Raw genomic sequence first — 27,663 nt, 5'->3', positions numbered from 1 at the left:
AGTGTTGGTTAATGGGTACTATGTTCTACACAGTAGGGATGACTCTTGATACTTATAAAGTACTTTATGTTTCATAAAAAGCTAGAAGAGTTTTGAGTGTTTTTTATCATAAATTATAAACCTTTGAGTAGATAGATGTCTTTCCTAATTTGAACATTCACACCATATTCATGTATAGAATATCAAATGGTACCCCATAAGTATTTTTTTATGGTACTGGAGATTGATCCTAGGGGCATTCTATATCTGAGCTAAATCCTCAGACCTATTTTAGTTTTAATTTTCAAACAGGATCTCACTGAGTTGCTGAGGGCCTTGCTAAGTTGCTGAGGCTGGCTGTCTTTCTATCTCAGCCTCCCAAGTATTAGGATTATATTCATGAGCCACCACGCCTAGATAGATACATATAATTTTGTGTGTCAGTTACAAATAAAAAGTAAATCTATTTGAAAAAATATAAAATATATAGACACTGGTGCCCATCTTGTAGCCCTACTACAACATAAATTATTCATCAGAATAATCTAGAATATGCCTATTTGGATTTTCTTTTGGTTGTTGAAGTGAAAATTCTAAAATTAAGGTTCTCTGTAGACTTTGCAAACTACCTAAAATATATCTTGTATCATAAATTGGGAAAATATAGATATAAGTGATCCACAGTTATGAGTAAGCATTTAAAGTTTAAATATTACATAATTTAACATAGTACTAAGAGAATTTTATTACATACTTTGTTTTATTTATATTGTAATCAAAGGTAAAATTACCCAGTTTTATGTCTGTATAAAGTACCAAAATTTGTTACGTTGAGTGAAAAATTAAGTATCACATATAAGATTCTATTACTGAAAAAGAAATTAGATGTGAACTCTTGTAAAATTTAAGTGGTACATCTTTTCTGCTGTCTGTACATCTCATTGCCTTCACTTGAATGTCCCATGTGCATCTGAAACTCAGCTGTCTGAAGACAATGTTAGCCTCATATTTTCCCCTTTTGCCTGGTGTACTTTTACTTTGTACTCAGTTTTCCCATTGAGAAACCTCTCTCACATATCTAATTACCAAATTCTGCCAATTCTGCTTTGTAAATAACTGCTGCACTTATGTCCCTCAGTCACCATCATTCTTACTGCTCTCTAGCTGTGTTCATTTAGCATAGTTCTAAAGTGTTTCATTAAATTCTCCCAAGTTCTTTGCTGCTTTCAGCCTTATCAGATACTGTTAATGTTCTCTGGTAGATGGTCCCTTCCTTTTCTCCTACCTAACCATTACTTTGTTTCAGATTTCCATTTTCTGTGAAACTTTCCTTGTCTATGAGGCTCCCTCCTGTACACTCTACCTTCTCGTGCCACTCCTCACACTGTTGAGAGTCCAGCCTGATCAGTGAATTCAGCGTGGTTAAAATAGTCTCTTTTGTTGGACATTGTTGACCGAACATCAAGCACTTAAAAGATCCTAGCCAGGCGTGGTGGCGCACGCTTGTAATCCCTGCGCTTGGGAGACAGAGACAGGATCGCGCAGGTTTGAAGCCAGCCGAGCGCGCTGGCTTAGGAGACCCTGTTTCCAAATAAAAAATGTAAAAATAGGTCTGGGAGTGTAGCCTGGAGGTAGAAGGGCTTCCAGGAACCCCAGTACCACCAAAAAAAAAAAAAAAAAAAAAAGATCCTAGATTTTATTGAATTGTTGAATTAGTAATCCTTCAAAACTGATATATGTGACAATATAAAATCTGCTCAATTAAGCTTAGTTTTCTTAAAAAGAAAAGGAATGCCATTAAATTATATTTATTTATTAAGATACAATTCTGCATTAGGTACTGCCCACCAGAGTCTTAGAGTATAGAGGGAGACAGACACATAGACAAGAAGAAAAGTGCCTCAGCAAATTTTTCTATGACTAAGAAAAGATATTTTGTTTGTTTGTCAGAGTCAGAACACTTATTGCGATGCTGCTTAGATAAAAAATCACAAAGAACAATGCTTGCTGTTGTAGACTACCTGAGAAGACAAAAGAGGTAATGTAATGAATATGTCAGTTCTTGAGTTTGGGGGATTTGGAAGTCTTAACTTGTTACTGATAGGTAAATTTTAATCTGCTTTTTTAGGTGAAGCTGCTACAGTGCTATATTTAATTGGTGTGATGGTTTGGTTTCCTTGTAATCCATATTCAGTATGGGACTTTGGGTAAATCAATGTGATGTTTTCTCAATTCTAGTCCTAGCTGTACCAGTAATAGTGTTATATTTGCTAAATCCTGCAGCCTTCGGGAACTTTATTCATCTACAAAATTATGGGAAAGGATCAAGGGATTTTTTTTTCCCAGGTTATTTTTAGTTGAGTTGCCCTTTTTTTTTTCTTCAGTTGCAGTTTGGGGATTGAATCCAGTGGCATTCTATCACTGAACTACATCTCCAGTCTTTTCTATTTTTAGACAGAATTTTGCCAATTTGTCCAGGCTGGCTTCTAATTTGCAATCCTCCTGCCTCAGTTTCCTGAGTAGCTGGGTCACATATGAATGCCATCATGGCCGGCATTGTTGGTGGCTTTTCTTTTAACTTTTATCTTTGCTTTTAGTTCTTAGATGAAACTAGAGTTGTAGAACTGTCTCTTTAACTTATCTGTATTATATTTCTCTACTGTATGCCATAGTCATCAAAATCTATAGTAATTGTGATATGACAATGTCTATTTTCTGATTTGGTTAAATTACTTTTCTGTATAGTATCTTTATTACTGTTTTTATTCATGAGATTGTTACCAGAGTGTAGGAATTGCTAAAATGGTGGTCTAAATGATCTGTACTGCTACTGTTGAACAGAACACTGAAGAATAGTGCAGTAGGTCTGTGTGGACTGTCTTTAATTTTTGTTTATATGTGTTGTGTGTGTGTGGCACTGGGGATTGAACTCGGGGGCATTCTACCTCTAAGCTATACCCCCAGCCTGATTATTTTTATTTTGAAACAGTCTTGCTAGATTAATGGGAGTCTCTATTTGCTGAGACTATCTTCCAACTTGTGATCCTCCTGTCTCAGCCTCCCAAGTACTGAGATTACAAGTGTGTACCACCACACCAGGCTCCTGTCTTTCCTTAATAGCTAAAGTTCAACTTATGATTTTTCAACTTTATAATGTGGAAAAGTACTGGAATTCAGGAGAAGCCATACTTTGATTTTTTGTTTGTTTTTGTGGTATTGGGGCTAGAAACCAGGGGCATTCTACCTCTGAGCTACACCCTCAGCCCTATTTTTTAGCCTTTATTTATTTTTATTATTATTATTTTGATGGTGGGTACTTGGGGTGGAACCCATGGGATTTTCTACCTCTGGGCTATACTCCCAGACTAATTTATATTTTATTTGGAAACAGTCTAAATTGCTGAGAGCCTCAATAAGTAGCTGAAGGCTGGCTTCGAACCTGTGTGATCCTCCTGTCTCAGCCTCCTAATGCTGGGATTAAATGTATGTGCTACCACGCCCGGCTAGTCTTTTTCTATTTTTGAAACAGGGTCTCACTGAGTTGCAAAGGGCCTTAATTAGCTGAGGTAGGGCCTTGAACCACAATCCTTCGGTCTCTACCTCCCAAATGCTGGGATTATAAGCATGCACCACCATGCACGGCCTTTATCTTTTATTTAAAACAGGTTCTTGCTAAGTTGTGGAGTTACTTTGAATTTTGACCTTCTTCCAGGCTGGTGATAATGCAGCCTGGTTTCTCTTCAGATGCTGGGCAGCAGCAGTGAGCTGTACATGCTAGGTAGTCATGCAGTCACAAGGGAGACAGATGCACTGAGACTCTGCAGTGTGCTGTGTTGCTAAGCAATGATATTTAGTGTATTAGGCATACAAGTGCATTTTTTGCTTAATAATATTTCTAGCATAGAATGGGTTTATCGGAGTATAACCTCATCCTAGGTCAAGGAGTATTTGTAATTTGAACACAGAAATTTGTCACATGTGTGAATGGTATGTGGTAGTAGTGATGGCTGATAGCGTAAGAGGAAGAGTTAGGAGAATAATAGAACATTATTTAGCCAAAATGCATTTATGTCTTAAAAAGGAGTTACTTTGTATCCATAATACTCCACTATACTGATAGAAAAAAGTGGGTTTTTTGGTGGTTGTTTCACCTTTTAGTGTCTTTGTTTCTGATAAGAAAGTTGCTGACCTAGTGTTTTGTACCAAATCCCCTTCTGAGAAAGTCCATGAAAAGAGAGGGTGTGGTGGCACATACTTGTAATCCCAGTACTTCAGAGGCTGACACAGGAAGATCGCAGGTTCAAGGCCAGCCTCAGCAGCTTGTGAGGACCTCCAAAACTTAGTGAGATCCTGTTTCAAAATAAAGAATGAAATTCTTATAATTATAAAGAATGAAATTTAGGGGTAGGGAGCCAGACGTGGTGGTGCAGGCTTGTAATCTTAGCTTTTGGGAGGCTGAGACAGGAGGATCAAGGTTTGCTTTTGCAAATGACATGTGCTGTTTTCTCCTACTAAGATAGATAGATAGATAGATAGATAGATAGATAGATAGATAGATAGATATAGACATATATATGGAGGAAAGTAGGAACCTCTGTAAACGTCGTGCCCACAATGACAGTAACCAGAGCTCTAATACATTGTTGGTGAGATTGCAAGTTGGTGCAACCACTTTGGAGAACAGTATAGAAGATCCTCAGAAGAAGGAAAACAAACTTACCGTATGATCCAGCAATACCACCTCTGGGTATCTACCAAAAAGAATGAAAACCCAAATACCAACTAATGCATGAACAACCAATCATGTTTATAGCTGCAGTTCATCATTGCCAAACTGTGGAATCAACCAAGCTGTCCTTCAACGAATGAGTGGATTGCAAAACTATGGGCTATGTACACAATGGAATTTTGCCCAGCTATAAAGGAGAACAAAATTATGGCATTTACAGTGAAATGTCACACAAAAAAATAAGAAATCAGATGCTTTTCTTAATGTGCAAAATATTAGGGAGAAATGGGTAACAGGAGGAACTCTAGATGAAGAAGGGACCCTGTAGAAGAGCAATGAAGGTGATATATCTGAGGGGATAAGAGGGCGGATAAGGGAAACTCTTTAAAGCACATGATGTACTTAAACACATCAAAGTCGATCAGGAAGCCAAGCATGGGTAGGAAGGAGGGGGAGGGAAGGGGTTAGAAACTGGGTAGGGGCTAATTGGGTGATGTGTGCATGTATATCTCCACAAGGTTTTTTTTTTTTCCCATTGAGATGTATGACTACATTGCACAAATAAAAAATTATAAAAAATTTTAAAAAATAAAATAGAGAAGGTGTGGAATATGCCTGACATTCAACGTTAGCTTCCTTTCCATGGGCAAGTTATTTCACTGCTCTGAACTTGAAGTTTCTCAGAAATAATAGCTACAACTGAGGGCTTACAGTTGTAAGAGAAAGAAAGCAAGCTTATATATAAATTTTATTCACCTGTTTTACAAGTGCTATTTAATCACTGTAGCTGCTGTCTCGTGTATGTGTTGTTCCAGGATTTACAAATGAGCAAAATAGGAAATTGAGGCTGAAGAAGTTAAGTTGCTGAAGATCATACAGCTTAGTAGTTGGTGATCTAGCTTGCTTTGTATATAGTTGTATCCTACTCCAAAACCAGTGCTCTTAACCTCTACTTGGTTATATCTGTATAGTGTTAGTACTGAAAAAGAAACTGTCTATAGTGCCTTCAGTTCTTATCTGCTATTACCACAGTGGAAGGTTTTTATTAAATAATTAAGTCTAGGCAGTAAAGTAAAGAGAAAATGACCGCTGTAGGAAAGATGTGAAATTATGTCTTAGAAGAAAGAATATTTTCATTAAATTATCTGTATTAAAGTATAATACAGATACTTGTGCTTGTGTGTTACCAGCTACTCTGTGCAACCTATTCTTAGCTGATGGTACATGGGTTTCTTGATGGAGGGCAGGAATGAAGCCCAGATTTCTAAGGTTTTTTGTTTCTTGGTTTTTGTTTTTGGTGGTACTCAGGTTCCTGGAAACCCTTCTACCTCCGGGCTACGCTCCCAGGCCTATTTTATACTTTTTTATTTGAAAACAGGGTGTCTTAAGCCAGTGCAGCTGGCTTCGAAACTGCACAATCCTCCTGTCTCCGCCTCCTAAGCACAGGGACTGCAAAGCGTGCACCACCACGCCCGGCTCTCTAAGGGGTTTGTGATCCAGAAAGATTGAGAAACTAGACTTTTCTGCCATGTTATCTTATAATGTTTATAAGTATATATTAAGGAAATTTTCAATTATTTGAATGGAATTATCTGTTTAGCAATTGCTTCAGTGTATTCTATATCAGTGTGTGTGTGTGTGTGTGTGTGTGTGTAACAAAAAAGATGAAATGAAGCTGGGTGTGATGGTGCCTGTGATCCCAGTACTCGGGAGACTGAGTCAGGACCCTGTTTAAAAAGAAAAAAGAAGCCAGGTATAGTGGCGCACACTTGTAATCCCAGTACTTGGGAGGCTGAGATTAGAGGATCTCAGATTCTCAGCCAGCCTCAGCAATTTAGTGAGACCCTGTTTCAAAATAAAAAATAATAAAAATAGGGCTGGGGGTGCAGCTCAGAGGTAGAATGCTTCTGGGTTCTCTCCTGTGCCCCACATAAATTCATTAAATTAGTAATAAATAAAAATTCATTATAAATAAATAAATAAATAAAAATTCATTAAATAAATAAATAAATAAAGGCTGGGGGTATAATTCAAAAGTAGAAGAGCCCTCGGTTCAATCCCCAGTACCAATAAATAAATAAAAGGAATAACATCATGTTTAATTTTTCTTTAGACCTTCTTCAGGAACAGTTTTTGATGATGCTTTCTGGTTGGATTTGAATTATCTGGAGGTTGCCAAGGTAGCTCAGTCTTGTGCTGCTCACTTTACAGCATTGCTCTATGCAGAAATCTATGCAGATAAGAGAAGCATGGATGATCAAGAGAAAAGGTAATAGAATTTACATTTTTTGGTTTTTAAATTTTGGTGTTGACATCACTTCAGTAAAGGTATGTAGCAAAGATTATTTTGCTCTGTTTGCCTATTTAAAAGATATTTTAGGCAGAAATTTCTATTTCAAACAATAATAAAATTTTTGAAAGAAATAATATATCCTAATATTCCTAATACCTAAGGCAGTGTCTAACAGAGATATTTGTTGTCAATATTTGCAGCCTTAGACTTAAAAACTCATACTCACTCATATAATACCCTCCAAGTTTTCAGATTTTTCTTTCCCAAACTAACATTTTTAACATAATATACTAATATGTGGTATCTATACATACAGGTTACAAAGCAAAATAGACTGTCAACAGCATTCTGTTATTCAGTGCTGTCCTCTTCCATTCTCCTGGGCTCCTTCCAAGAGATACATTATCTTCAGCTTTGTGTTTATTTTATTGTATTTTATTTTATTTATTTTTGTGTGGGGGTCTGGGGATGGAACTCAGGGGAATTTGACCTCTGAACCACACTAAGGGCCGCACTAAGTAGCTGAGGTGTCCACGAACTGTGATCCTCCGGTTTCAGCCTCTCGAATGCTGGGATTACAAGCGCGCGCCACAACACCCAGCTTTACTTATTTTTATTTTTGTTTATTTATTTAGTTATTGCAGTACTGGGGATAGAAGCCAGGGACATTCTACATCTGAGCTACACCCTCCCCGCCGGCCCTATTTTTTATTCTTTCTTTTGAAACAGGGTCTCACTGAGTTGCAAAGGGCCTCACTAAGTATCTGAGGCTGTCCGTGAACCAAGATCCTTCTGCTCAGCCTCCCAAATACTGGGATTACAAGCATGTGCCACCACATCTGGCTGTATTTTTCATTCTTATGGATGATATTTTTGACATATAAGTATAAACCTATTAATATTGTTTAGTATTCCCTATCTTTGGGCTTTTTAAGAAATTACATGTTCTTTTCAATGCAATTTTTAAGATATATATATATGCTCTGTGTTGCTATCCATTAATTTGTGACTAGCATAGAATGGTAACATACTATTTGGAGGAGATGCCAGTTTATCTGAACAGGTAAATTATCTTACCAGTGACATATATTTAAGTATAGAATTGCCAGGTTAAGATAGTACTAATTTGTGTGTGTGTGTGTGTGTGTGTGTGTGTGTGTGTGTGTGTGTGTGTGTTTCTGGGGATTGAATCCAGGGGAATTTTACTTCCAAACTATACTCTCAGCCTCTCCTATTTTTTCTTTGTTTGTTTTTTATTTTAAGTTTGAAACCTTGTCTTGCTAAGATGCTGAGGCTGCCCTCAAACCTGCTGTCCTGCCTCTCAAGTACCAAATTGTCTTTAAGTGGTTATATCAGTCTTTCTACTTTTTAGAAATGTAATTAGTAATGAAGTGGATCAATAGGAGACCTTACATTTGAACAAGGGAATAAGTTTATAGGTGAGCATTAGAGGCATTGTCATTTATAATAGTATTCATTTTTTGGATTGCTATTATTATAAATACTATAGCTTTCATGATTTTAGAATTGAAGTTACTTATTAAACTATCAAATGCATATGTATAAATCCATGTTTTAAAGATAAGGCCTTAGAATAAATAAATCTGAGTTCTAATCCTGTCACTTTTATTTGTTTAAAGTGTCAAGATGGTTTTTTAAATATTTTTATTTTTATTTTTATTGAAAATGGCATACACTCACACAGTGCTTGGTGTCTCCCAACTTTTTAGTTTTATAATCTTGTGTACTGATCTACTTTTATTAAATCTCAGTTTTTGTCAGTTGATCAGTCTTAAATTGTATCTCATTGTGGTCTATGATTTTTGGTTAAATCGAACTTTAGATAAAGCCACTGACAAAATACTTAGGAATTGAATTTTGGGGATGTCAGTTGTATTTTTAAACAAGCTTATCTATTTATAAATAAACATATTTTGGAATATCACTTTTCCACAAATAGAAGATTGTTAGTAAGATGTAAATATCCACAGAACTAACATTTACAAATTTCTTTTCTATCCTTCATTAGTTTTTTTCTGTCAAAGTTTGTAGTATAGGTATTCATAAGTTTCTAAGCAGTATATCCTCATTAAAAGAAGTACTTTTGTGATAAACAGAAGTCCTACATTTGAAGAAGGAAGCCAAAGCACAACTATTTCTAGTTTGAGTGAAAAAAGTAAAGAAGAAACTGGAATAAGTTTACAGGTAAATATAACAGGCTCTATTGTTTATAACAATATCTTATACTTGGATTATTTTGTTAAAGTAGTGTTCTTTTATTTTAAAACTAAAGTTACTTATTGAACTGAACATTATCATGGTTTGAAACTTAGGTCTTTGAGTAAACAAATTGAGCTCTAATACTGACCCTGCCACTTAGTTATTTAATCTTGTACAAATTAACCAATTTGTATCTAGAAAATATTTCCCAGAGCAGTCATTAGAAAGGCTGTTAAATTGTTTGGTCAATTTTTTATGTAATAAACCTTCTATTTTATGCTTTTTATTTTCATTCTTATTTATTCATACTGAAACAGAATCAGTCTTTCCTAAGTGATTTTTTTTTGGTGGTTTTTTTTGGGGGTCTTTTTGGTTGGTGCATTATGGTCTTTCATCATAATGTAAATCATGTTGACAGTGACATAAATGCACACTCCTGATTGAATTTTACAACAGATTTCAGGAATTAAACCACTTACTCATCCTTATCACAGTCTATAAACTGTCATACCTTTTTGAGTTTTACTTCAAAGAAAAACTCATGACCTTTCTTATATTTCAGATTTTAAGAGCCATACTTTGCAGAACACTATTTTCTTTTCTTACATATAATTTTATATGTTAATAAGATTGTTTTGTTTTTCTTTTCTTTTTTTTTTTTTTTTGGTGGTACCAGAGATTGAACTCAAGAACATTCTACCTCAGAGCTACGTCCCCAACTCTATGTTTTATTTTTTATTTTGAAACAGTCTCACTAAGTATCTGAGGCTGGCCACAAACCTGTGATCCTTGTCTCAGACTCCCAAGTGCTGGTTTTATAAGTGTGCGCTATCACACCCAGACTTTATGGTTATTTTTGTATCAGATAAAAGACTGGTAGGCTGGTATTCACTTCTTATCCAGTTCATAAAATTGTGAGAATTTTTCTAAGGTAGACTACAACCTTTTTTTTTTTTTTTTTTTTTTTTTTTGGTCTGGGACTAGTCTGCTGTGTTAATGTACAACTTTTTTTTTGGGGGGGGGGCGTCTGGGACTAGTCTGCTGCGTTAATCTACAACTTTTTTTTTTTGGTAGTACTAAGCTAAAGTCCCAGACAGTGCTCAGCTTTCCAAGTACTGGCATTACAAGGATGTGCTACTATGTCTGGCTCACATTTTTAGTATATACTTGAAATCATTATAGTTCACCCTAATAAGACAACATTTAGAGTTATGTGTTGGTGGTAATACAGTTTAAAGTTTCTTAAGTTTATAAGGTGACTTTCCCTTCTCATTTTGTTATATTTCTGTTTAAGGATCTTCTCTTAGAAATCTACAGAAGTATAGGAGAACCAGATAGTCTCTATGGTTGTGGTGGAGGGAAAATGTTACAACCCCTTACTAGGTAAGTTGCAGTTTTCTAGATAATAGTATATTAATTCTATTTATGAAATAGTTATATACATGTAGAACCAGAAGATATTTTTGCAACCTTTTCTTACAGACTACGGACATATGAGCATGAGGCAATGTGGGGGAAAGCCTTGGTAACATATGACCTTGAGACAGCAATCTCCCCAGCAGCCCGCCAGGCAGGAATAATTCAGGTACATTTCTTTTTTTCTTTTCTTTTTTTTTTTTTTTTTTTTGCTTTGGTAAAGCCATCAATAGTATAGTATATTAGTGGAATATTTACGTAGCCAGATAAAATTGAGGTATAAGACTGAAACTTAGGGCTATACAAGAAAGCCAGTTAGATCATTGATCTAAAAGATAGTATAGATTTGTTGAACATCGTTTTTGTTAGCTAACAGTAGAGCATATTTCTTGAGTATATTTGATGCGTTTTTTTAAATTTCGAAACAGGTTCTCACTAAGTGTCTGAGGCTGGCCTCAAACCTGCAGTACTTCTGTCTCAGCCTCCCAAGTACTGGGATTACAGATGTGTGCCACCACCCCCATCAATAATGAGTTTTTCCAGGGACATTTATATCCAAGCAATAGCAGTGCTTCACATGGAAAATATCATGTATAGTATTTCTCATAGTTTGCATTAGAGTTGGTTCCAGAAGTTTCTGTTTTTTATTACTGGCTAATACTTCTTAGCCAGTTGTTCTGTCAAATACTAGAACTCTCTAAAATCTATTTTGTGTTTTGGGGGAAAGAAATGAAACAGTATTTTAGGGTTTTGCTTGGTTTGGTACTGGGGTTAGAACCCAAGGGCATTATTATCTCTGAGCTATTCTTGCAGCCCTCTTCTTTTTTAATTTTGAAAAAGGTCTAAGTTGCTGAGAGTTGGCCCTGAGCCTGTAATCCTCCTGTCTCAGCCTTCTCTCACTATTGGAATTACTAAGTTACTCAGCTAAGTTGCTGAGGCTAGCCTCAAACCTCTGATCTTCCTGTCTCAGCCTCTCCCCAATATTGGAATTACAGACATGTGCCACCATGCCCAGATTATTTTAGGATTTTAAGTGATATTGTTAAATTTTTTCTTAAATTAATTTTTATGCTTTTCTTGTTTCTCTAGTTTTCTGTTGAAATCTTTGATTAGTTATTTACCTTTTTTTTAAAAAAAAATTCCTGTTTAGGCCTTGCAGAATTTGGGGCTCTGCCATATTCTTTCCACCTACTTAAAAGGATTAGATCATGAAGATAAGGAAGGATGTGCTGAATTACAGGACCTTCATTACCAAGCAGCATGGAGGAGCATGCAGTGGGACCATTGCACTTCAGTCAGGCAAGAAGAAATTGGAAGTTGTAAAAATAATTGCCCCTTCTGTGGTTCTAAACAGTGGTTGTTTTTATTTTATTATCGATATAACAAAAGTTGTATTTCTTATACTTTATAGATTCTACAAGCTCTACTGTCTAAGTGCTTAAATAAGATAGCAATAATCAGTGAACACAACTAGACCTGAATTTCATTCTCTTTCCACTGTGCAACTCCCAGTCTTTTGAAAGTAGAAATATAAAAGGTGTTGTCTTATGAGAATCTACCCATTTACTTTTGTTGGACTAAGGAATACAAAAGAAAAGTATACATATTCCTCTTTTTACTCTCTGCTACATTTTCATAAGTCAGATAGCACACTTTTGTTGGCTGGATGATACACAAAGAGCCAGTTTTCTTTATTTATAAAATAATTTCTTTCATTTAGAAAAAAATCACTTACCCAGAAAGGTAACATTTATAAACTATGTCAGGTCACCTTTTTTTTTGGCAGTACTGGAAATGGAACCCAGGGGCATTGTACCTCTGAGCTACACTCTCAACCCTATTTCTTTTTAATCTTTTTTTTTTTTTTTTTTTCAGTACCAAGGATGGAACCCAAGGACATTCTACCTCCAAGCTACACCCGCAGCCCTATTTTTTAGTCTTTTTATTTTTATTTTTTATTAAAAATTTTTTTTATTGGAGCACTGTATTCATACATCATAATGGGATAAAAAATTGTGTAGACATACATGCATACATCGCCCAGTTAGCCCCTACCCAATCCCCACATCATTCCCTCCGCATCCCTCCTTCCCATGCTTGGCTTAGTGGTTGACATCTAATATTATAGCAATTTATCCAAAATTAATACTGATAATCTCACATAACAGATTCATTTGTCTGATATCAAACTTTTGATCACTTAGGGATAACATTCCAGTATTTCTTTTTGCTTTCTTTCTTACCAGAGGATATTTTTTTCTTTTTTTTAAAGGTAAAACTATTGTACTTTTTTTTTTTTTTTTTAGTAAAATCTATCCTAACATGAAATATGAACTCTAAATACCCAAAACAATCTTGAAAAAGAACAAAGCTAGAAGATGTACATTTTCTGATTTCAAACCTTATAGAGCTACAATTGAAACAGTGTAGTATTGCTATGAAGGCAGATATATAAACCAGTGGAGTAAAATTAAAAGCCTAGAAATAAATTCTTCCATATATGGTCAAGTTATTTTTGACAAAGTCTCCAAAACCATTTGGTGAAGGAAATAATAACCTTTTCACTACATATTGTTGAAAAATAATAATTACATGAAAAAGAATAAAATTAGACCCTTACCTAACACCATATACAAATATTAACTCAAAGTAGATAAAAGACCTAAATGTAAATTTTAAGACTATAAACTTTTAGGAGAAAACACTTCACAACATTGAAATTGGTAGTGATTTCTTGGATATGATTTCAAAGGCACAAGCAACAAAAGAATAAACAAACTTCCTAAAAATAAAAAAAAATTGTACATCTAAAGAACAATGTAAACAAAGTTAAAAGTTACTGATAGAATGGGATAAAATATTTCCAAATGCTATATCTGAAGGTATATTAATATTCCAAATAGAGATCCTAAAAATTAGCATCAATAAAAACAAGCAATACAATTTAGAAATACCATTTAGAAATAGGTAAAAGACTGAAATAAATAATGAATTTCCAAAGATTTTGACCTATAAACACATGAATATATTCTTCTTTGCTTAGTTGTCTGCTGGATGGAAAATCTTATTTCTCTGATTCTTGTGTGTATTACCTATTTCTTCTTTGGAGTTAATCTCTTTGAGTATTTTTCTCTAGCGCTGGTTTTGAAGACATAAATTCCTTCAGTTTCTGTTTATCATAGAAGCTTCTTATTTCCCCATCTAATTTAATAGACAGTTTTGCTGGGTAGAAAATTTTTGGCTGGAAGTTGTTTTCTTTCAGAATTTGGAATATATTACTCCAAGCCCTTCTGGCTCTCATGACTTGGTTTGGGAAGTCTGTAGTGATTCTAATTGGTTTGCCTCTGAATGTCACTTGGCCTTTTGTTTTTGTTGCCTTTAAGATTCTCTGCTTGGCTTCCACATTGGTCATTTTGACAATTATGTGGCGTGGGGATCCTCTTCTCTGATCTTGTCTAAAGGGAGTTCTATAAGTTTTCGGGACCTGTGTATCGACCTCTTTTTTCTATGTTTGGAAAAATTTCTGCTATTATTTCTTTGAAGAGATTATTGGTCCCTTTGGTTTCACCTTCTTTCCCCTCCTCTATTCCAATTATTCTTAGGTTAGTTCTCTTAAAATGGGCCCATATTTCTTCAATGTCAGATTCCTGCTGTTTGATTTTTTTTTTTCTAAGTTAGAAATTATGCATTCGTTTTTGGAGTGATCCTCTTCTAGGAGCGAGATTCTATTCTCCATGTGGCCTAATCGATTGTTTATACTTTGAATTCTTAGACTCTCTCTAAATTCTTTCTGAAAGTCCTGTATTATTTCTACAGTTATATTCCTGATTTAATCTTCTGGAGATCTCTGAATTTCTGTATTATCAGGTTCTGATAATATGGGGTTGTGGGCATTCATTGCTCTATTGTTGTTCCTCTTTCCCATGATTTCAGAATTTTGTGCCTTCCCTGGGTCACTACAACTTCACTTAGGGTGCTCTGTATCTCAAGTCTGTTTTAATCTCAGCAGCCGCTACTTTACTAGGTTGTATCGCAACGTCTCATACCCAGGAAGTTAATCGAAGCTGCATGAGACCGTGGGGGTGCCGGGCTGGGCGTTTTCCCAAGGGGAGCTATGACTGGGGTGTTGTGTCTCTGCCACTGCTACTCCTTCACTGGGTTGGACTGCAAAATATCCGACCCAAGTAGATTATCAAAGCTGCACAAGTTTCTGGGAGCGCAGTACAGAGAATTCTCCTTTAGGGGCCGCAATTTCACTGAAGGTTATTGTGGGCGCAGATCTGGAGCTGTGGCAGGGTGCAGTGAACTCGCTGTCGCTGCTGGCAATATGGCACCGCTGCCACGCCCTCAGCCGTGAGCTGACATATTTCTTTTCTGGTTTTGAGCTCCGTTCTGAGTCCCTGGAAGGCGTGATAAGATTGGCCACTGGGAGTTTGAGACGTTCATTGCGCTGAAAGAACTGCTGAATTGCACCCAAATGATCCGCAGCTGCTCACTTCAGCTCCTTGTTTATCTTTCCTCTCTGGAGCCTGGTGCTGTGAGGAAAGCTGGCGCTGGTGTGGCTCCGCTGCCTCATTGCAGGCTTGATTTCTGGTCTCTGGTTGTTCTTCTAGTCTTTTTTTTTTTTCTCTGTCCCTTGTGTTTACATTTTTTATTTCTCTGCTGATGGTGTTTTCTGGCTATGAGAAGCGCTGATTTTGTGGTAACAGAGATGGAGTTTTAGCAGGACTTGTAAATGCTGCTTTTCTTGGTTGCCATCTTCCCAGAAGTGTAGTCTTTTTATTTTTGAAACAGGGTCTCACTGAGTTGTGAAGGGCCTCGCTAAGTAGCTGAGGCTGTCCTCAAACTGCAATCCTCTGGTCTCCACCTCCTGAATGCTGGGATTACAAGCATGCACCACCATGCCCAACTCGCTTTATTTTTTGAAATAGGGTCTCACTGAGTTGCGATGGGCCTTTTTAATTAAATTTTTTTTTTTTTTTTTTTTTGTGGCACTGGGGTTTCTGGAAGCCCTTCTACCTCCAGGCTACACTCCCAGACCTATTTTTATACTTTTTTATTTTTGGAAACAGGGTCTCTTAAGGCAGCGCGGCTGGCTTCGAACCTGCGTGATCCTCCTGTCTCCGCCTCCCAAGCGTAGGGATTGGATTACAGGTGTGCGCCACCATGCCCAGCTGTCATCACATTTTTTAAATGAAAAGCCAAACACCTGCTCTGATATTTCATATTTATACAAAGTCCTTTGATAATATAAACACTAAAAATTAAATCATATTTAATTGCCTTCATAAAGAAATTTTTTCATTAGTTGGAATGCCTTTCAAATTTCAAACTATAGGCTAAGTGTGGTAGCTCTTGCCTGTAGTCCTCGTACTTAGGAGGCTGAGATAGGAGGATTCAAGGTTCAAGACTAACTTCAGCAGTTTAGTGAGACCCTCAGTAATCTAGCAAGACCCTATTAAAAAAAATACATATTATAAAAAGGTGTGAAGGTGTAGCTTGCAGGTAGAAAGGTACAATGCCTCTGGATTATTTATTGGCCCCACCAGAACAGAGCTGTATGAGAGCAGGTCCTGATCTGACTTGTCTACTGGGCTTTTCTGTATAACAAGTATTCACTGAATAAGTAAATGAAAATAAAACATATTTAGAACCAGGCAAAGTATCTAGAAATTTCTCTTTTTTCTGCTTGAAAAATTTAAATGACTCACTAAATTCTTTTTATTTACCAAAGTTTTTTTTTTTTATAAAAAATGTTAATTTTAGTTTAAAAGTTTTGCCTTTTAAATTAATTATACATGCATTCTTGGTATTTCCTGTTTTTAAATATGTATTTTTGTTTTTTTTAATTATCTCACAGCAAAGGAATAGAAGGAACCAGTTACCACGAATCACTGTACAATGCTCTGCAGTCTCTAAGAGACCGAGAATTCACCGTATTTTATGAAAGTCTCAAATATGCCAGGTATTACAAAAAGACACAGTTCTTAGATTTTAACATTTAATGTCATGGCTTTTTTTTTTTTCTCAAAACTTGAATTATAATTTCATTGTGAGGGTTTGCGTTTTTGAAGGGATAAAGGCATTGTGCTTCTGGTCAAGTGTTTCCTTGTCTTTTGTCCATCTGTCAGAAAATATTTTCTTTGAGACTCCAGGTCAGTTCTTTAGCCTGATCCCTTGAGAAAGTCTTGATTCTTACTCTTTGGTTCTCTTCCTTTAATCTCATCTCTTTAAGTAGGTATATGAAGTTTGTTCTCAGCATTTATGTTCCAATTCTAAAATGGTCATTACTGGCCAGTACTTAGAGGCTTGTTTTAAGGCACAAATGAAATTATACATGAGCAAGTAATATGCTAAACAAATGTAACATGTTTTTTGTTTAATAGTAGTTAGTGACCTAACAAATCCTATACTTATGATAATATTTGCTACCATTTATATGCAAATTATGTGTTAGCTAGCCACTTAGGCCCTTTCAAATTTTTCAAAATAACTGTGGAAGTAAAAAAAATCTTTTAGTAAAAATTGAGAAATATGTCTAAAGTTAGACAGCCATAAGTGACAGAACTTTTTGGGGGGGGCTACTGGGGGTGGAACCCAGAGGCTACCTCCGGGCTATACTCTCAGCCCTATTTTTTATATTTTATTTTGAAACAGGGTCTCACTAACTTGCTGAAAGCTTCACTAAGTAGCTGACGCTGGCTTCGAACCTGTGCGATCCTCCTGTCTCAGCCTCCCAAGCGCGGGGATTACAAGCGTGCACCACCACGCTCGGTTCGTGACAGAACTTTGATATAGCTCTAGGTCTATATGATCACAAGCCTAATTTTGTTTTCACTGCTATTTCATAGTCACTATTGCTTGTGCATATGAGTAACATTAGGTCAATATTAAGCCTGTGATGAGAACTCTTTAACCACAAAATTGAACTTTATCTCCCAGAAACCTTTTCTTAGTTTCCAAAGCATCTTTTCTCTTTTGCTACTAGAGTAAAAGAAGTGGAAGAGTTGTGTAAGGGCAGCCTTGAGTCTGTTTATTCACTGTACCCCACACTTAGTAGGCTGCAGGCTATTGGAGAGCTGGAAAGCATTGGGGAACTTTTCTCAAGGTATGTGATTCTTATGACTTTATAATCTTAAAGCGTGGCTTTTCTGTGACCAATTGTGACTTATGTATGATTTGTTACTATTTTTAAATAAATTAATACATCTTAAATTTTCATCAGTTTTACTTTCTAATATAATAAATGTCAATAGATATAATCTAAAAATTGAAGGCTTTTTGGAGTCTTCAATAATTGGTAAGAGTATAAAGGGATTCCTGAAACTAAAATGTTTGAGATTTGACAATGGGGTCATCTAGAAAAGGAAGTAAAGATTTGTTTCCTATAAATTTGTGTTACTGCTTCCTTCCCTATCAGGCAGCCAAAAGAACTTTCATTTCCTAGTCCTCACCTCATCATCATCATAGTCTCCCTGCTTTATCTTTTTTTATTTCTCTCAACACAGTAGTTCTGAAGAATTAAACATTATTGCTTAATTTAAGCATCTAATAAGTATACTGTTCAAGTAAATGAATCGTGTGGTAGGCATTTTCTATTTCTTTAATAAATAATGTTGGCAGATAAAACCTTTGCCAGATGCAAACTTTTTCTTCACTGATTTGTGATTTCTTTGACAGCCACAATTATGTATACAGTCATCCCTACAGGAAATTAATGAGCATACTTCATTTCTGTGCAGATAGGTCCTCCTTTAACCACAAAGAACAAAGGAGCAAGACTAGAGGTGTAGGTATTCTTTATGATAAATCTAATGAATAATTCTTTATTTCAGAAGAACTCTCATTTACAAGGGCTGTTTTTTGTGATTTCTAAAAGTATATTAAGAAAATCTTGTAAAATACTCATTACCTGTGGCCTCTGTGGAAACCTACTAAGGAATTAATCACACAGCATTTTGTAGTTTTTTTCAAACATAGTTCACATTTAGGATTATTTACAAGTTTTAGTCTTTTACTATGAAAGTACCTTTGTACTCTGTGTTACATATCAGAACCTCATAAGTTTTAAAAACTTCTCTTGCTTACATGAACTCTTCGATTGGTTTTCAGATCAGTCACAGACAGGCAACTATCTGAAGTATACATTAAATGGTGGAAACACTCCCAGCTTCTTAAGGACAGTGATTTTAGTTTTCAGGAGCCTATCATGGCTCTAAGGGCAGTCATTTTGGAGATCCTGATGGAGAAAGAAAAGGAGAACTCACAAAGAGAATGCTTTAAAGACATTCTCACTAAACACCTTGTAGAATTCTCTATTCTGGCCCGAACTTTCAAGAACACTCAGGTAACTAGGATTTAAAATTATATCACCTTTTTGCCCTTCCCTTTTATAACAGAAAACATGAGTGAAAAAGAAATATCATTGAGAAATAGCAGTCACTGTTTAATTATTTGAGATTTCCCATGTTAAAATTAGACAAATCTTAATTTAAGACTCTCATCCTCAGTTTCCTGATTGTAAAATGAAAAGATAGCCAATTTAATTCATTGGTAGCAATTCAATAATTTGACGCGTATATATAAATATGGAATGAGAAAGATAATATGGGGTAGAGGTTGGAAGGCAAGCAGAGAAGTACTTTAAGACAATCCCTGTCTGCTCTGGTATCTCAGCTGAAAAAAAAAAGAGACAGTCCCTGACTGTCGTGTTCTTAATGAATGGTCGTTACTGCTTTCATTATTACTATTAGTGGTAATAGTAAAAATATTTATTCCCATATGCCCCTTTCATTTTAGCTCCCTGAAAGGGCAATATTTCAAATTAAACAGTATAATTCAGCTATTCATGGAGTCTCTGAGTGGCAGCTAGAAGAAGCACAAGTATTCTGGGCAAAAAAGGAACAGAGTCTTGCCCTGAGTATTCTCAAGCAAATGATCAAGAAGTTGGATGCCAGCTGTACAGAGGTTTGTTTTATTTTTTTAATTAGCTGAATTAGTGTTTTACTCTTATTTTAAAAAAAAAAACCCATTGCTATGCTTTAAAAGACAGTTTTATTAAAGTTTATTTTTTTTGGTGGGTGTGGGGGGTGGGTGTAGGGATGGGACCCAGGGGCATTCTACTTCCAAGCGACACCACCAGCCCTATTTTTTATTTCTTTATTTTGAAACAGGGTCTCACTAAGGTGCTGAGAGCCTCACTAAGTAGATGAGGCTGGCTTTGAACCTGCACAATCCTCCTGTTTCAGCCTCCCAAGCGCTGGTATTACAAGTGTGCACCACCACGCCCAGCTTTTATTAAAGTTTTGAAATTACTGACTTATGAACAAGATGTTGTGAAAAGGAGTCTTGAAAATTAATATTTGTTTAAAAAGTTTAGAAACTCTTTTCTTTTTACAAGTCTATCAGTTCATCTCGTGGTAGATTAATTAAATTTATCCCAGTGTTAAGTCTGATTTCCTAGAGGATTCAAGAATGGTATGTGGGAAATAAACATGAAACACTACAAATTTAAAGTATAAAGTGCTAAAAACAAAAGAAGTGCATTAGAGAACGAAAGTAGAAAAAAATAAAACAGGTTGGCATAATTATCAATCCAATATCACACCTGCTATTTTATTTAATACCATCTATTCAAATCACAATCTTGTAGCTTGTATTATGCTTTGGCTGTATTCCCAGCGTAGCATGAACAAAGTAGACATGTTTGTAGTAATCATAAGGTAGTCAGATTCGGCCACTTTAGATGTACCTGTGTAGTGAGTCTCAACTCACTGAGCTTTTGGATTTGGATGCTTGTGTGACATCATCTACTAATAAAGAATTCATTATGTCAAGTCACTGGATGCCAGTACTATGATGTTTCTATGTTGCTTAACATGGGCCCTAATGTAGGGGCTATCTGTACTTTGTACTTGCTTTCTTATCAGCAATTGGGGATGATAATAGTACTGAGTTCATAGACTTCCTGTGAGAATTAAATGACTTAATATACATAAAGCTTATTACACACTACCTGGCATATATAAATACTCATATTAGAGGTGATCTAATAATAAACTACAGGTTGATTTTTTGTGGGGGGGTCTGGGGATGGAACCCAGGGGCATTTGACCTCCTGGCCTCCCCCTGCCCTATTTTTTATTCTTTATTTTGAAACTGGGTCTCACTGAGTTGCGGAGGGCCTCACTAAGTAGCTGAGGCTGTCTGCGAACCACGATCCTCTGGTCTCAGCCTCCCGAATGCTGGGATTACAAGCATACACCAGGTTGATTATTTTATAAATTTATATACTTGGAATTATTAAAATACTTGTAAAAGCAGATAAGGGAAAAATATTTATAATCTGGCTTTTATTCCTTACAATGGAGGGCATTTTGTGTAGTTATGATAATGAATTACATTTTAAGATTTTGATTTTCTTATATAGAATGATCCCAACCTAAAACTTATATACACAGAATGCCTGAGGGTTTGTGGCAACTGGTTAGCAGAAACTTGCTTAGAAAATCCTGCGGTCATCATGCAGACCTATCTAGAGAAGGTAAGCTTTTGCAGCAACTATTTAGGTTGTTATTTAGCATGCTTACACTTGACCTTTAAATCAAGAAAAACTGTATTTAAAAAGCAAATAAAGGTATGATTTTATTCCTCTATATATTATTACTGTTAGAGCTCTGTGTAACCTTCATGGCAAAATGAAACAATGCTAGAAAAGAAGGAGCTTATTTTGAAAGTAATACCAAATGTGTCTTCTTTCTCTCTATTTCCACCCCCAGCTGTTCTTTCAATAAATTGTTTCTGATAATTTCTTTATTAATCTATAAAAATAGCAAATTAAGGAATATACAAATAAATCATCCTTGGCCATTCATATGTAGTACAGCCAGCCACAAGTAAGAGCTAGAAGTTTAATATCCAGCCTCCTTTCACCTTCCTCTTTGTACCTCTTATTCCTTTAGTTTAATAATTTTATAAATAGTTACCTCAATAATTAAATATAACATGAAAAGCATGATATAGTTTCTTTAAATTTTAAATAAATCTTTGTTTTTGCATTTTTTACAAATACTAGTTTTTATGGTTATTTCTATACTGTTGAAGTTGTTTTGTAAAGTCAAGAAAATCATCCTTCATATAATTTAGATTTACATATAGATACATTAAGTTTGAGTATGGGATTACCTTGACCTGAATGATTTTTTAAAATATACTTCACATTTTAAATATAAATTAAATGGATTGTATATTCTTAAAGGCAGTAGAAGTTGCTGGAAGTTATGATGGAGAAAGCAATGAGCTCAGAAATGGAAAAATGAAGGCATTTCTCTCATTAGCACGGTTCTCCGATACCCAATACCAGAGAATTGAAAATTACATGAAATCATCAGAATTTGAAAACAAGCAAGCTCTCTTGAAAAGGGCCAAAGAGGAAGTAGGCCTCCTAAGGGAACATAAAATTCAAACCAACAGGTAACTGCATATCTACAAGTGATGATTTTACGTTCATCATTTAACTCAGTGCTTAATGTGTTTGTGTGATTTGAACTTTTTATTTGGCTTAGAATTTTGAGCACTAAAACTTGGTTTGACTTATAGATTGCCTTGGCCCTAAAGCACTTGGTCATGATATATACTGGCACATATTCTTTTATGAGGAATTCATGCCCTACCAGGCATGGTGACACATGCCTGTAATCCCAGTACTACTTGAGAGGTTGAGACAGGTGTATCACAGGTTCAAGAACAGCCTCAGCAATGTAGGGAGACTCTCAGCAACCAGGTGAGACCATGTTTCAAAACAAAAATAATTAAGGGGTTGGGGGATATAGCTTAGAAGTAGAATGCCCCTGGGGTTCAATCCCTAGATACACACACACAAAAAAATTATGCCCTGGTTCTGAGGTCATTGTAGAGTATATAAATGTTAGCTTTTTGGTTTTGGGTTGATATCCCAGTTGAAAAAGAGATAGATATGAAATTAAATACAAAAGACTTATCTATCTAGGTATAGTGGTACATGCCTGTAATCCCAGTACTTGGGAGGCTGAGACTGGAGAATTGAGGGTTTGAGGCCAGCCTCAGCAATTTAGCAAGACTCTGTTTCAGAATAAAAAGGGCCAAGGATATATAGCTCAGTAATAGAATGCCCCTGGGTTGAATTCCCAGTACCCCCCCCCCAAAAAAAAAGACTTGGTGTTTGTTTTTTGTGTGTGTGTGTGATACCGGAGATGGAACCCAGGGGCTTTCTACCCCCACACTACACTCCCAGATCTATTTTATATTTTATTTGGAAACAGAGTCTCACTAAGTTGCTGAGAGCCTCACTAAGTAGCTGAGGCTGGCTTAGAACCTGTGTGATCCTCCTGTCTCAGCCTCCCAAGTGCTGAGATTACAAGCGTGTGCCACCATGCCTGGCTGACTTACCTGTTTTGGTATAATTAAATCCCTTTATTTAAACCTGCCTTGGGTTTGTATATTTAGCTGTATGTTTAGTATATATAGAGAATTAAGGTAACTGAAAAGCTGGAGTAAGTCCACTCTATCCTTAGTTGCCTAGAAAGCTTTTAAGTTGTACATTTGTGATGAAATTAAATTTGTTCCCATAACAATCATTAGAACATTACTTTTTCTGCTGGAATGGACACTTGATTTTTTTAATTTATGTTATATATAATATGTGATTTTGTAATTTTGTATTTTATGGATTTTTTTGTTTTACTTTAATTATCCAATGCAAGATACACAGTAAAGGTTCAGAGAGAGCTAGAGCTGGATGAATGTGCACTCCGTGCACTGAAAGAGGATCGCAAACGCTTCTTATGTAAAGCAGTTGAAAATTACATCAGTTGTTTATTAAGTGGAGAAGAACATGATATGTGGGTATTCCGACTTTGTTCCCTCTGGCTTGAAAATTCTGGAGTTTCTGAAGTCAATGGCATGATGAAGGCAAGTCTTATTCAACCCAGAATATGAGCTTGTACTTTAAGAACTGCAACATGAGCCCTTTGATGTTCAATTTTGGATACTCCTTTATCTTCCTAGCAATTGGTTTGGTGCTTTGTACATAGGTACTTGATAAGCTCCCAATGATGCAGGCTTGTGTGGAAGTGAGAGAATTTATGTCTGTTTTCCCATTTCTTTGCAATCCCCATAGGAGAGTACCTATAATGGTATACTAGATTGGGGAATTTGGCAAGCAGTTAAAGATGATGCAAGCCAGACGTGGTGGTACACACTTGTAATTCCAGTGCTTGGGAGGCTGAGACAGGAGGATCACACAGGTTCGAAGCCAGCCTTAGCTACTTAGTGGGGCTCTCAGCAACTTAGTGAGATCTTGTTTCCAAATAAAGTATAAAATAGGTCTGGGATTATAGCCTAGAGATAAAAAGCCCCTGGGCTCCACCCCCAGTACCATAAAAAAATAAAGTAAAAATAAAGATGATGCAAGCACAAGTGGGCTTTCCCCCCTTCTTTTTATTTTTAGGAGAATTTCTTTTTTATTATTTATTAGTGCATTGTAATGATACATCTTAAACAGGGTGCAAGATGGTAGAGGCATACATGTACATATCTCATTTATCCCTTTCCCGGTTTCTACCCCATTCCCTCTTCCTCCCTCCTTCTAATGTATGGCTTAGTGATTGACTTTGATATGTTTGTGAATGTACATCATGTACATTAGGGAATTTTCCTACTCTCAGTTAGGTTGCCTTATTTGATCATTATTGGTTCCTCCTTTGTCTAGAGTTCTTCCGATGACTCATTTCATCCCTAGTTCTGCATATTAGAGAAAACATCCTAATTTCTACTTTTGTGATTGACTAATCTTACTTAGCATAATATTCTCCAGTTCCACTCTATTTCCTCACAAATGATATAATTTTATGGCTGAGCAAAATTCCATTGTGTACATATCCCATAGTTTTGTAATTCATTCATCCGTTGATGAACTTCTTGGCTGGTTTCATAGTTTGGCAATTGTAGTAGAATTTCTTATTTATTTATTTTTTTTCTTTTTTTTATTAATTTATTTTTTAAATTGGTGCATTGTAGTCATATATCAATTACATTGGAGTACAAGACTTGAGAGGATATACAAGCACACATCATACAATTAGCCCTCATCCAGCCCCCATCCCATCCCCTCCCCCTCCCTCCATCCCACACTTCTTTGGTGATTTACTTTGATACGTTTGTTTATGTACCTCCTGCGTTTTAAAGAGGCTCCGTCCTCCAGTATTACATACCCTCTGATTGGTCACATTAGTTGCTTCACTATAGGGCCCTTTCTATAGCTCAACCTCTTCCTGTTGCGCTTTTCCTCCTAGTTATTGCTGATTAAGAGAAGCGTCTGATTTATATTTTCTGCGATACTTCTCTGTGCATGCTGCGTTGCAAGTACCGATCCCACTCTTGATGGTCCCAGTAGTGGCCTGGCTACTCAGTGGACTGATCCAGACCTCGCTGGCTCAAGCAGCGGCCTTGCCTCATGGGAGGCCCCAGTTCTGGTCTCGCTGGCCCCTGCACCGGCCTAACCCCTTGGCAGGATTCCAATCCCGGCCTCGGAGGCCCCAGCACCGGCCTAGCCTCACGGCAGGCTCCAATGCCGGCCTCATTGGCCCCAGCACCGGCCTAACCCCTCAGCAGGTTCCATTCCCGGCCTAGGAGGCCCCAGCATTGGCCATGTCTCACGGCAGGCTCCGATGCTGACCTCGCCTCACGGCAGGCTCCGATGCCGGCCTCGCTGGCCCCAGCACCGGCCTAACCCCTCGGCAGGCTCTTATCCTGGCCTCGGAGGCCCCAGTATTGGCCTTGCCTCACGGCAGGCTCCGATGCCGGCCACGCTGGCCCCAGCACCAGCCTAACCCCTCGGCAGGCTCCGATCCCGGCCTTGGAGGCCCCAGCACTGGTCATGCCTCACGGCAGGCTCCGATGCCAGCCTCGCTGGCCCCAGCACCGGCCTAACCCCTCGGCAGGCTCTTATCCTGGCCTCAAGGCCCCAGTACCGGCCTTACCTCACGGCAGGCTCCGATGCCGGCCACGCTGGCCCCAGCACCGGCCTAACCCCTCGGCAGGCTCTTATCCTGGCCTCGGAGGCCCCAGCACCAGCCTTGCCTCATGGCAGGCTCCGATGCCGGCCTCGCTGGCCCCAGCACCGGCCTAACCCTCGGCAGGCTCTTATCCCGGCCTCGGAAGCCCCAGTACCGGCCTTGCCTCATGGCAGGCTCCGATGCCTGCCTCACTGGCCCCAGCACCGGCCTAACCCCTCGGCAGGCTCTTATCCTGACCTCGGAAGCCCCAGTACCGGCCTTGCCTCATGGCAGGCTCTGATGCTGGCCTCGCTGGCCCCAGCACCGGCCTAACCCCTCAGCAGGCTCCGGTCCCATCCTTGGAGGCCCCAGTACCGGCCTTACCTCACGGCAGGCTCCGATGCCAGCCTCGCTGACCCCAACACTGGCCTAACCCCTCGGCAGGCTCTTATCCTGGCCTCGGAGGCCCCCGTACCGGCCTTGCCTCACGGCAGGCTCTGATGCCGGCCTCGCTGGCCCCAGCACCAGCCTAACCCCTCAGCAGGTTCCGGACCCGACCTCAGAGGCCCCAGCACAAGCCTTGCCTCATGGCAGGCTCCAATGCCGGCCTCGCTGGCCCCAGCATCGGTCAAACCCCTCGGCAGGTTCCAATCCCGGCCCGGAGGCCTCAGTAGTGGCCTTGCCTCACAGCAGCTCCGATGTCGGCCACTGGCCCCGGCGCCCGCCTAACCCCTCAGCAGGTTCCGATCACTGTCTCTGTGGTTATTTTTTCAAATGTTCCAGGTGTAATGTATCAGATCTCTGCCTCCCCTGAGTATTGGCCACTGGCATTGCCACTGCCTCCACCGTTTCAAATACTTCCCAGGCTCTTTTTCCACTCTGAATGTTGTCCAGTGTTCCTAAGCATGCGTGATGGTAGCATTCGACATTTGGTGTAATTTCTCCAAAAAAATAAAGTTGGTAGGATCCGGTTTCTGCTTCTCCTGAATACAAGTCTCCACCACCATCGCGGAGAACTCTTTCAACACCACATTTCTCCTTGGTCTCCGCTAAACTCTCTCCTTACAGGTGATGTCTGAGATTCTTAACAATATAGAGAAATAGCAGTCCTCTTTCACGGCGAATTTTTCCATAAGTTCCAGTGCATTTAGATAAGTTTTGTCTGCATCTCCAGTGTCCTGGCATCCATAACGGCTTTCTTACCTCCTTTCCAATATTTTTCTTTATCTTTTTCTGTTCTGGGCCTGGTTTCTCCAGGGGTCTGGCATGCTACTCGCAGTTCGGCCCGGGGCCCAGAGTCCCGCGACCTGGGCCCCAGCTGGCGTGCCCCGCGAGCGACCCCTGCCCAGAACCCAGCGTCTTACTGGGCCCGGTTTCTCCAGGGGTCTGGCGTGCTACGCGCAGTTCGGCCCCGGGCCCAGAGTCCTGCGACCCGGGCCCCATCTGGTGTGCCCCGTGCGCAACCCCTGCCCAGAACCCAGCGTCTTACTGGGCCTGGTTTCTCTAGGGGTCTGAATTTCTTATTTATACCTTCTATAGCACTTGCATGACTTTCTCTAAAGACTATTTCTAGGTTATATATTATATTAATAATAATCTTCACTTGAATTATCAAATTCCCTCTTTTGGGGCATTTTTTTCCAATGTTTTAAAAAGATATTTTAAAAGAAAATGTCAAAAAAGCAGTTCTTCATAAGTTTTTATTTTAAAATCTTAGATTTTAGGGATGACCTCTAATATTAAAGGTATGATTCCAAAACAAACTATATATATCTTGTTAACTTTTGGCATGTGGGGAAATTTCTATTTTATTGTACACTGACTTCACAGGAGTCAAAGTCACTGAACTCAGATCTACCTTTGTTTTCCCTGGATTCACTGGGATGTAAGCTGTACCAATTATCCAGTTCTGAATACAGTGTAACACACCAAGTATTTTTACTCATCACTGAATCAGTAGCCATTAGAAAGACTTTCAGATAGGATAAATGACA

General features: G+C 37.9%; 1 protein-coding gene across 1 annotated transcript in view; it reads left to right on the top strand.

Annotated features, from left to right (window-relative positions):
• ATM (ATM serine/threonine kinase) overlaps positions 1-27,663 on the top strand; it is a gene marked incomplete at both ends in the record, with an annotated part of 138,217 nt that overhangs the window by 85,791 nt on the left and 24,763 nt on the right. Inside the window, 13 exons of the mRNA XM_080715533.1 lie at positions 1,930-2,017; positions 6,822-6,977; positions 9,119-9,206; positions 10,516-10,604; positions 10,704-10,806; positions 11,788-11,936; positions 16,498-16,602; positions 17,626-17,745; positions 18,750-18,984; positions 19,437-19,604; positions 21,067-21,180; positions 21,895-22,109; positions 23,378-23,585. Of these exons, the coding sequence (XP_080571659.1) occupies positions 1,930-2,017; positions 6,822-6,977; positions 9,119-9,206; positions 10,516-10,604; positions 10,704-10,806; positions 11,788-11,936; positions 16,498-16,602; positions 17,626-17,745; positions 18,750-18,984; positions 19,437-19,604; positions 21,067-21,180; positions 21,895-22,109; positions 23,378-23,585 (1,838 nt within the window). The remainder of the gene's footprint in view (positions 1-1,929; positions 2,018-6,821; positions 6,978-9,118; positions 9,207-10,515; positions 10,605-10,703; positions 10,807-11,787; positions 11,937-16,497; positions 16,603-17,625; positions 17,746-18,749; positions 18,985-19,436; positions 19,605-21,066; positions 21,181-21,894; positions 22,110-23,377; positions 23,586-27,663) is intronic.

The sequence above is a fragment of the Muscardinus avellanarius genome (genome assembly GCF_963383645.1).
Source record: "Muscardinus avellanarius genome assembly, chromosome: 1".
Taxonomy (NCBI): domain Eukaryota; kingdom Metazoa; phylum Chordata; class Mammalia; order Rodentia; family Gliridae; genus Muscardinus; species Muscardinus avellanarius.
This window is presented reverse-complemented; position numbering and strand designations above follow the sequence as displayed.